Here is a 10,760-nt window from a genome sequence, read left to right as displayed (position 1 = left end):
AGCCCTACCTCGAGGAGAGGCCTCACGTTTTGGTCTTTCATTTTGGGGGTGCTACCTGAAAGATCCTAATAATGTAAAGGATGTATCCAGATAATTGACTTTATTGTCAGAGTCTGTGATGATCAGAAGTATACACACTATAAAAGGCATATGACTGTCTTTTAAGATGTCAGAAAATAGCCTAATTTTCTTCATCGAGAGGGAGAACACGGTAGATGATCTCTAGTGGTTCTTCCATTCGATGACCTGTAATTCATCAAAATGACACAACTCTAAGTAATATATTAGCAGACACATTCACACTAAAATACAATTTGTTAATCAATCAAGTAGTCAATTACATTACATAAAAGATTCATGATACGTTTTCCTGTTCTTATAGGGCAGACAGACCAGAAAGCAGGTACCTCCTGGGTGTCTGAAGGTAAGAAGAGAAACTAACCCTGCTGGGGCAACGGGAACCTGAAAGATGAGAGCCTTGAGTTCTTTGGCACAGGCAGAGCAGAGGAGAAGGAGGAAATGAGGTTGAAGAGGTGGGCAGAGGCCTGGCAATGGATCCTACAGGCAATGAGCAGCCATTGAAGGGTTTTAAACCACGGTTTGACATGGACCCATGGGCTTACGAGTCAAGCTGATCTCATCCTGGCCCATGTTCTCTGCATTACCCATAAAGACTGCATCGTACAAATATTTCCACATCTCCTCCCATCCCACCCTTAGAGAATCGTGTTGTAGCTACTACAGCTTGTATTTTGAAGATGATTGGATATGACTTTTTTTCGAAATTGCTCATGTTGCTCAGTTGTCCAAAGTAGTTGTAGTCGGGTGCTGACCCCCGCTCCCTTTCCCCCGGGGCTGAGGCTGCTACCTCATCCCAAAAAGATGTGTTGCTTCATGCTATCAGCTTACAGCAAAACATGCACAGATAACTTTTCAAACATTTCATTGTAATACTTCCATGCTTAAATCACCAAATTGGCTTTGGAAAATATGCAATCTCTTCAAATTACATTCTCTTCTAACTCAAAATTCACAACATAACAGGCTAGTTTGTATACTTAAGACATTTGAAAATGGATACATAAAAATGGCCTAGATTTACATGAGTTTCTGTTGTTTAAAAAAGCACAGTATGGGCCAGCCCCGTGGCGCACTCGGGAGAGTGCAGCGCTTGGGTGCGCAGAGGCGCTCCCGCTGCAGGTTCGGATCCTATATAGGGATGGCCGGTGCGCTCACTGAGCGCGGTGCGGACGACACCAAGCCAAGGGTTGTGATCCCCTTACCGGTCACAAAAAGACAAAAAAAAAAAAAAAAGAGAGAGAGAGAGAGACAATCAAGGGTCTTTGGGGAAATGCTTAGGACAGTCCTGAAGAGGAAAAGGGGTTCTAAGTGCAGACGAAGTGAATGAAAGGAACAGGGGCCCACTGAAACTTGCTTAAGCAAGGGGCAGGGGTGGTTATCCTGCAGTGAAATCCCTTGGAAACGAAACATAGGAAGTCCACCTGGGCCTGGAGGACTGGCAGGGAATCTGTCAGTCACCCTCTTTGTCTCCCTCTTTAGGGTTAGGAAGCCTCTTATCTCAGCTTCTCTCTGTCTGCTTTGTCAGTCTTTCTACAGACGTATTTCCTCTTTTGCTTATCTACTTGAAAAGACCTCACTATGGCTTTAAAACGGCTTCCGAAGCTGCTAACTCTGTGATCTCTCAACTCAGCTCCTCATGGCTAGTTTAATCTCCCCGTGTACCTATGTTATTTTCCAAGGAGAGAAAATCTGACTGGCTTCTCGGTCAGCCATCCACCTTTGGCTCAATCAGCTGAGGCCAAGCTCACCTGCTACAAACATGGCTACCCAGGCTCATCCCTCATGTATGGCATTGGTTCTCAAAGTGGCTTCTCTACACCAGCAGTCTTAGAAATGCAAATTCAGGGGCGCCACCCCCACTGATTGAGTCAGTATGTCCTGGGATGGGGCCCAGGACACTGTGTTAGAGCAATAGGTGGGGGCAGACTTCCTCAGGAGGGGATGTGTGCAGGGACTACCATCTTAGTACACCAAGACAGAGAGCAAAAGGCAAGTGGCATGGGGAGCCCAGACCCGGAGAGACACAGGTTAGGGATATGACCCCCGCTTCCATCACTGGGGACCAGGTCTGCCGACAGGCAGTTGGAGAAGGGGTTATAGGGAACTTCTCGGAATGTGACTTAATCCTAAACCCTGTCAGGATAGGACTGTCCATGAGGGGTTTTTAGTCAACCTAACTTTGAGGAGCTGGGACAGGCATAGGCAGAGGAGGCGATGGGGGAGGGAGGGTCCGGTTGACAGCAGCAAGGACATGGGGGCCTGTGTGTGGCTGCTTTATCAGTTATAATCTGATTTGGAGGAAGTTAGACCTAATGTTAAATTAAGTTAAATTCATGATATTTTAAGAATGAAAAAGTTGACTTTTAAGCAGTGGTATCAACTGCTGAGCACCTGATGTTTGCTTTTTTCCATGGTGCATAAACTGTATTAAATTTAAAGTTTACACTACAAAAATAGCTTTGCAGGAGTAACATTACTAACATAACCTTACCTCTGATTTTTTTATTACTGGAGACAACTCTTCTATGTAAAAAATATACTAATGGCTGGAGCAGAAGAAAAATGCCAACCACAGATGGTAAGCATTTTCTTGCAAAGTCACATCAAATTTGACATTAGCCCTGGAAAAACGAAACATGTTTTAAACAAAAAGTTTAAAATATTATTATAACCGTGTGTAGATTTTCACCTATGGTCTACGATAAAGAGTATTACTTTATGTGATTAGTAAAATGTGTTAATGAAAAAGTTTAAAACTTTTGCTCAAAAATGCTATGTAATAAGTTGCTGTTATAGCATTTTCATCAGAAGGTTCTACTAAGTGGCATTTATGGAAAAAGACTGATTTTATTGGTATGAAATAGGTGATGTCAGTATACTTGAGACAGATGCCTAAAACAATGGTTCAATAAAAGGTGTACAATTCCAGAAGTCATAAGGGAATAAAAAGCCTTTGAAAAGATTTCCCCCAATTCTCATACCTGTATGAGAAGGCACATTTGCGTTGGAAGTGAATTTCTATTTTAGTAAGAAAGCAAAGGATGAATTTCCTAAGAATTGTTATTCCTCCCTTTTTTTTAACTCTAAAAAAAAATCTAAAAGTGTTGCTATAATGAAGCAATTCAGTGCATCTAATGCTGAAATTTAATCTAATGAAAGTTGAGCTTTCCTTAACAGTGTAATTTAGAATAGTGCAGTTCTTAAAATGTGGTCCGCTGATGGAACTGCATCTGCATCACCTAGAAATGCAAACACTCAAGCCCCACCCTAGACTGACCCAATCAGAAGCTCCAGGGGTGGGAGGCGGCAATCTGTGTTTAACAATCTCTCTAGGTGATTCTGATTCACGCTGAAGTTTGAGAACCACTGGGATAAAAGTTCCCAAACTCGGTTGTGTGTCACAGTGTCCTGTGTGCAGTTTTACAAATACTCCTCAGCCTGGCTGCAGGAAACTCTGATTCAATAGGTCTTGGATGGTGCTAGGAACCTTTATTTTCAATCCCAGATGACCTAGGTGTGAGAGCCATTGGTGAAAAAACGCCATTAATTACATGCAAGCTAGGTTAATAAGAGCCTGCCCTCCTTTCCTTCTTTCCTTCCCTCCTACTGTTGACCTAAAAAAGAAACTGAGGCCAAATACATAGAGCAAGGACCTACTGAGCCAAGATGACGATTGCAACCAGGGAGACACATAGGTCGCCCTGAGAAGTGTGTTCCAAAGAGGGCCAGGAGAGCTAAGCATTTTATAATCACAAGAAGGGGTAAGGGTCAAAGGAGAGAGAGAGAGAGAGACAGCCCTGCCTAATTACTTCATCAGGCTTTCTATTGGTTGTACATGATGTATAGATTTGGGATTGTTACTAGTTTATATAAGGGTTACAAGAAGCATTTTAGGTTATTTTATGGCTTTCTGGTGCCATTAAGTCTGTTTCTAGGTAAAAATGATCTTATGATAACATGTTTCAGGACAGGTAGACGAGACTACTGACTTATCCCAGACCTCCCCAGGCACTATAATTTAGCTGACCTGGTCAGAGCAGATTTTTTGGTTATCACTTCCTTCCTTCCTCCTTTCCAAAAATTCTCTTCCACTAGACTGACCTTTAATTATTTTTTCCATCTCAGTACCTTCAAAGCCAAGTACAAGAGCTCCGTAAATATTAGCTGAATGAGTGAATCTCATAGTAATATTTTGCTGTGTAGTTAGAGAATGGCCCTATCTTCAAGTCCAGTGCTATTATCCTTTTCTCAAGGACTGTTACACCTGGATGCATATAATTGGTATTATATAAGGTTCCCAACCCTCAGTTAATTTTCTTATTTATTCTTCCCAAGTTCCAGCTATCATTTTGGTAGTTCCCTGCATATTTTCATTATAACGTACACTTTAAACATATCCTAGATGGGGAGAAAATATAATTGTTTATTTATTTTTTCTTTTTAAAAAAGACTTCTGACCCAATCATTTCTATAGTCTCGTCTTGGGCTGGTTGAGAACACTGAACTAAGAGATGGATTCGAAATGACTTTCCTATTAGTACTAGTCCGTCTTATTTTATCATTTATTTTACTTCATTTTAAACCTTTAGTTACTTAATTTTACTTTTTATTAAATATTTGAAGCTAATGTCAAATAACATTTAACATGGTAAGGAAAACTATAATAATAAAACGAATATCCATGTAACCAGCTTCAGAAAAAGATCATTACCAGTATATTGAATGGACTTAAAATATCATTCTTATTTGAATCTTTGTTTTAGACAATAAGGTTTAAACTTACACACAGGCAAGCCTAAACAGTCATCCTCTGCACATGATGCCTGTATACACTTTTCTTCCCTGTCACTTACATATCTGAGTGTACTGCTTTAAACTTCACAACAAGCAGTCTCCCCCCAGGCCCCCCATCAGTTCTGAAATCCTAACTTCTATTACCTAATACAAAGCTACAAATTATGTTAGTGGGTGGGAAGGAACAAAGTGTGTGCCCTAAGAATATAGCAAATGTGTATGCATTCATCAGTTTGCTAAATTTATTGCCACTATCCAGCCTCTTTAAATTGTGATAGCAGATATTGTTCAAATTGATTCATGTATCTTCTGATCTTCTGTAGTACAAAGAAGCATTTCTAAAGGATCTTGTTCACTGCTTTGCACGTAGTAGGCATTTGGTATTTGTTGAATGAATTTCTAGCACTGTCCCTTGTATTTTTAGTCTGACTTCATATAATTTTTGGATCACTTTTAATTGTAGGGCTGTATCCAGACTGATGAAATGCTCATGGAGGTAACTTCATGTGGAGAATAGTGTCTCACCAATGAATTAAAAGCAACGACTGATACTGAATTAGGTTTAATATATATATTAGACATTTATTAAACATTTACTTATATTTTTACATGCAAATTGGTTTATTTCAGGCTATGGTGATTAAATTTTGTTGTTATTTAAAGAAATTTGTTTCTGTAGTCATGAAAAGGCTGGGAACGGGGAAGAGGAATAAGATATTACGTTGTTTTTGAGCAATCGTTTTATTGCATGACAACAGCTTTAGGGTAAAGTCCGAACTTTAGAAATTAAGGGGATAGGGAAGAGAAAAGAAAACCCAACTTGTTAATTAGGTGATTCTCAGTCTCCTTTCCTTTTCCTTCTTGAACTATCCCCAGAGGGCACCTACCCAAAGGCCTTGGTGGGAAATGGAACTACCTACAGACACTCTTCCTGCCTTGCGGGAGGAAGCAGCAGTGGCCTGACATCCCCAACACCATGGAATTTTTCTGGCCTGTGTTGTGACCAACCTTGTTCATCCCCTTCAATATAATTGCTGTAAACTAACACATGAACTAACATTTATTGAGTACTTACTATATGACAGGCACTGGACTTTTCTAAACATTTAAAATTGTATTGTTATAATAGCTACAAGCAAAACTAACAAAGCACACAAAACATCCCTTACGCTGTTATCTTTAGTAGTTTTTCATTGTGCTGCTTGTATACATACAATTTTTATTCTGCTTTTAAACTTTGCATTATATATAAACTCGATTAAATGGCCGCATGAAAATCAATGGGGTTGATGTAACATAATTCGCCATTAGGCTGTTCCCTTATCCATCTTTTGTCATTAACCAAACTTTGCAAAGAACATCTTTTCTGTTGTTACTTGTCAAGAATGTTTCTAGCAGTGCAATTATAGGGTAAGGTCTACTTTTTTCTTTTTCTATTTTTTCCTCCTCAGATAACGAAATACAGTACTATATGGAAAACTTTTCATACATTGCTCTCCAAGATTTATTTTGTTAACAACCCCTTTAAGGCATTAGTATCATCTCCCTGTCCTCGCGCTGCAACCGGAAAAAGAGCCGGAGCAGGCAGGTAACCCGACCCCGTCCACCAGGTGAGTCCTGGATGAAGGTGGCAACTACAATAGAGGAGCAAAGCACTCCTAGAGACTTCCTGGAACGCTCGGCGTGGGGACAGTGTCTCTTCCCTTCCCTGAAAGACGCTAAATTCCCGTAGGACAGCGGACTCGGTTCTAACCTTACTCGCTCCAGCCTCTCAGAGCGCGCCGCACGCAGTGGGCGTCTAATAAATGCAGTCTGCCCTGCACAGACAAAAGCTTGTACTTAGGTGGGCTGGACACTAAGCCCCCTGCACATGTCACAGCGCCGCCACCGCCGCCCCCACTTTGTTCCTTTGCCCACTCCCTCCTCAAGCTCCGCGTGGGAGCCCCGGCCGCGGCACACACCCTCCCTCGCCGCCGGCGCCCAGACCGAGCCCGGCCTCCCTCCCCGCGCCCCGGGCACCCCGCGTGCACCCGCCCGCCCCGCCGGCCCCGCCCACGCCCCGCCCCCGTCTCCGCCCCGCCCCCCGGAGCCGACGAGTGGCGGCGGCGGCCCCAGGACCCGGTTCCCTCAGACAAGAGGGCGGGTGGAGGAGGAAGCGGCCGAGCCCTGAGCCCTGCTCCGGCGCCGCCGAGCACCGCCCGCCTCAGCCGACCAGCCCCGTCGGCTCCTGGGCCTCACCGAGCCGAGAAGAGGGAGAGGCCGCGGCGGCTGCGAGGAGGCGGCGGGGGCGCGGGCGAAGGCGGCGCGGCCGACCGCGGCTGCCGCTTTGTTGTGCGGCCCGGGCGGAGGAAGGAGAAGCGGGAGGAGGGGGGAGCTCGGCGTCCCGCTCCCTCCGCGGCTCATGGCGACGACGCTTGGCACATCCGGGACCCTCCGGCCGTGGCGGCCGCGGCGCCGGCTGCTCGGGCCCCAGCCCCGGCCGCTGTGGTGACTCCGCCGCGCCTCGCCTCACCGTCGCCCCCGCCCCGCCCGCCCGCCGGCCCGGAGCCCTGCCGCCCCCGCCGTCCCCGCCGCCGGGGACATGTCTAACCCCGGAGGCCGGAGGAACGGGCCCGTCAAGCTGCGCCTGACAGGTGAGGGGGGGCGGGCAGGCCCCGGCCGGGGCAGCCGCGGGGTGGGCGAGCCGGCGGGGGGTGCCTGTGGCCTTGGGAAGGGCCAGGGTCGCGATCAATGGTGAGTTAGGGGTCGGGGGCGTGGGAAGGCCTGGTTCTGGGAGAGTAATTGGAAAACCACTCTCTGCGGTTTGGAAATTCTTTAAAAAGCCAAGGGTGACTTGGGGTTCTTTTGTGGAAGGGAGGGGTACGCCGGTTCGAATCGCAGGCGGATTTGAGGTCAGAAAGTCTTGGCCCAGGAACGAGCCTGGGGGAGCAGCCCCTGGGCCGCTGCCCAGGTGGGGTCGTGGAGGGGGTGAAGAGCCCCGGTGGCGGCGATTATTGAATCCGGTCGCTGACTGCACGCAGTCAACACGCCTTAAAAGATGGAGCGCTTAACGGGAGGGTGTGTGTGTGTGTTCCCGGGTTGTTAACTTGTACACCCACTTATGCCCGCGTGCAAAACCTTCACTCCCTGCTGCCAGCCACAGCGGCCGGTGCCACACACCTTAAACGCACGTCTGTGGGAGGGAAGAAGACTGAGGTTGACTTTTCCGGTGAGTCTGCCGGATCCGACGACTCGGGCTCATTGTACACGCTGTGTTTTGGAAGTGTTTGATTGCAGGGTAGCATGTTTTGGGTTGTTCCTTCTAGGCCGCAGAACTTGTGTCTTACCTCCAACTCTAGACCTGCTTTAAAAGCACCCTTTGGGGGGGGGATCGTGGGGGGTCGTGCTAAGTATGTGCTCATACAAATTTGAAGGCGAACTTTCTCTCGCTCTGCCCACCCTCCCCCCTTCCCTTTTTAAATGAAAAAGAATGTCCGGAGGGGTTGCTAGATAGCCGACTACTCTTATGAAGTGTTTATGATTATAGGTGCATGGAATCTTTAACATTACAGGTACGTTTTCCTTTACGTTTTTGGTATTCTTACATCGACATGTCATCCTCATCTTAGGCAAAGTTGTATTTGGTTTGAAAAGTGTAATTGAAATCAGTGTCATTATTCTAGTTTCACCATTTACCATTAATAAATTGTCCACGTTTATATTTGGATGTGTCGAGAAAGATCGTTTTCCTTAGAGGGTGTGTGTGTGTGTGTGTGTGTGTGTGTGTGTGTGTGTGTGCACAAGAGTAAACTGTAATTATGTTTGCCCACACTAGACTTTGAGATTTATATGGACTAATTTTGTAGTTGAATGCTTGAGTGTCACATCCCAGTCCACTGGCTGAACTTTCTAGATAAAAACTTGCAGTGAATTTGGCATTTAAGAATTTAGCTTGAATGTATGTTGGCTGCAATTTTAAAAATATATTACTTTCATGACAGCTTTGCTTTCCTTAGGGAAAATTGCAAAGAATTATTAACTGAGTGGTTCTTAATGGAAAATCTGGATTGGGGGATGCTTGGCTTCCCTCTATCCCCCATTCAGTTTCCTTATTTTTGGGTGGTCAATGGAAACCTTTATAAGGAATCTTTGTTGCTTTACAGTTTATTGTCTTTCTTGTCTGGAGTCAGTCCTGTGTCAGTCAGTGATCATGGAAAGAACCTGTGATCCCGGGTGTGCAAAAAGCACCAGAAATAGGATGTTGCCATTTACTTCCCTCTAGGCTATATACATAAACAGAAAATGAGAGTGAAAACAGGGATTTTGATTTTCAGCAGATAAAATGCATTTTGAGGTTTTTAGTGTGACTCAATAGATCTTAAAGTATTTATGTTTCCTTACTGCATGTGATACATTGTAAAAATTTATGAGTAGAGTTTGTTAGGAGAAAAGATTACACTTAGTTTTTGGTGGGATTGGATTAAATTTAGAGTGATTTTGTACAAACAGATTTTTCTGAGGAATTTAAAGTACTCTGCATCCCTTAATTGTAAAAACAGTTTGAAATACTCTCAATTTCTTAAAAACCATTGGGAATTTGTCTTAGAATAGTTTTCTCTTAAAATTTGACAAATATTAAAACCATTGTCCTCCCTCCTTACGTTACATATGGTGGAGTCTCTTGTTTTGCCAGTAAAGTTAACATATATTTTTTCATTTTTTCATCGTTTACAAATTAGATGGTATAGATTTTAACAAATAGATCTCAAGAGCTGGATTCAATTAGCAACTTTTTAGGACATAAATATTAAAGGGTTAGATGGAAAAGATTGTTTTGACTGACTGGATAAATGACAGGGCAGTGTTTGATGTGCGTCCAGGAACTGGTCTGGAGCTGGTGCCCAACTTCTCAGTCCATCTTGAGAAGCCAAATAAAATATTTAACCTAGGCCTCATTTTGTTTAGAAAAAAAGTTGATTCTTTGTTAAGACCTTAAGAAATGTTTGGCATACCTTTAGACTAAGTGTTTAACAGTTCATCTAGGTCTGTATTCTCTAATAGAGAAAAAAATCACCTAAAAAGGGGGGGAGGGGCAAGTCCCACAGTGAATTTTTATTTGGTTTACAATACACTGGACCTATAAGATATTTTTAAATTATTGTTCTTTGCTTTATTTAGATTAATACCATGATAGTATTTTAAATTTATAGAGTGCCTATGATTCCAAGGTGCATTATGAACTGTAGTTATTCAATTATATCCTTAATGTAGAATTGCCCCTTTACTGGAAGGTGTAAACAATTCTTGCGCGCGCGACACACACACACACACACACACACACACACGCACACACACACACACGAAAACAATTCTTGCGCGCGCGACACACACACACACACACACACACACACACACACACACACACACACACACACACGAGGAAATATTTGAGCCATGAGATCTCTGCCCACAAAAGATTTTGGTCTTTTTTTACTCTTTTTCGCATAGTCCTAAAATCATCATCAATTGGTATTTGATGCTGGGAAAGCAGGGCTAATTTAGTTGCAAATTTGAGATTCCTCAGGCCATTGGTGGTTAAAATCTGATTTGGTCCATCAAGCTACTTCTCTTGTTCTCTATAATGCATTGACACTTGATCATTTAAATGGGTTGTATGGTAATGCTGTGAATGTCAACCAGTACTTCCAAAGCAAATTGATTATAAAATGTAAAATTTTTATATAGCATTATACTTGTATGAATATCTTATATAAGGCTTTTCTTGCAACGGTTTGGATAGAAAATATTCTTTACATTTGGTTATAGAAATAAAATTTGGGGTAATTTTGTATACCATTATTGTTTTTGAAAACCAAAGGCTGGAAATAGCAGTTTAGCATAATTTC

The 10,760-nt window shown here is 43.5% G+C and overlaps 1 protein-coding gene across 3 annotated transcripts in view; it reads left to right on the top strand.

The window, feature by feature from the left end:
• Nucleotides 1-6,965: 6,965 nt before the first annotated feature.
• SMURF2 (SMAD specific E3 ubiquitin protein ligase 2) overlaps nucleotides 6,966-10,760 on the top strand; it is a 99,802-nt gene continuing 96,007 nt past the window's right edge. For all 3 annotated transcript variants that reach the window (XM_063080703.1, XM_063080701.1, XM_063080704.1), the window contains exon 1: nucleotides 6,966-7,508. In XM_063080703.1, the coding sequence (XP_062936773.1) occupies nucleotides 7,457-7,508 (52 nt within the window). In that variant the 5' untranslated portion in view covers nucleotides 6,966-7,456. The remainder of the gene's footprint in view (nucleotides 7,509-10,760) is intronic.

The sequence above is a fragment of the Cynocephalus volans genome, chromosome 16, assembly GCF_027409185.1.
Source record: "Cynocephalus volans isolate mCynVol1 chromosome 16, mCynVol1.pri, whole genome shotgun sequence".
In the NCBI taxonomy this organism is placed as follows: Eukaryota; Metazoa; Chordata; class Mammalia; order Dermoptera; family Cynocephalidae; genus Cynocephalus; species Cynocephalus volans.
Note: the sequence above shows the minus strand (reverse complement) of the source record. Positions and strands in the feature narration are given on the sequence as shown.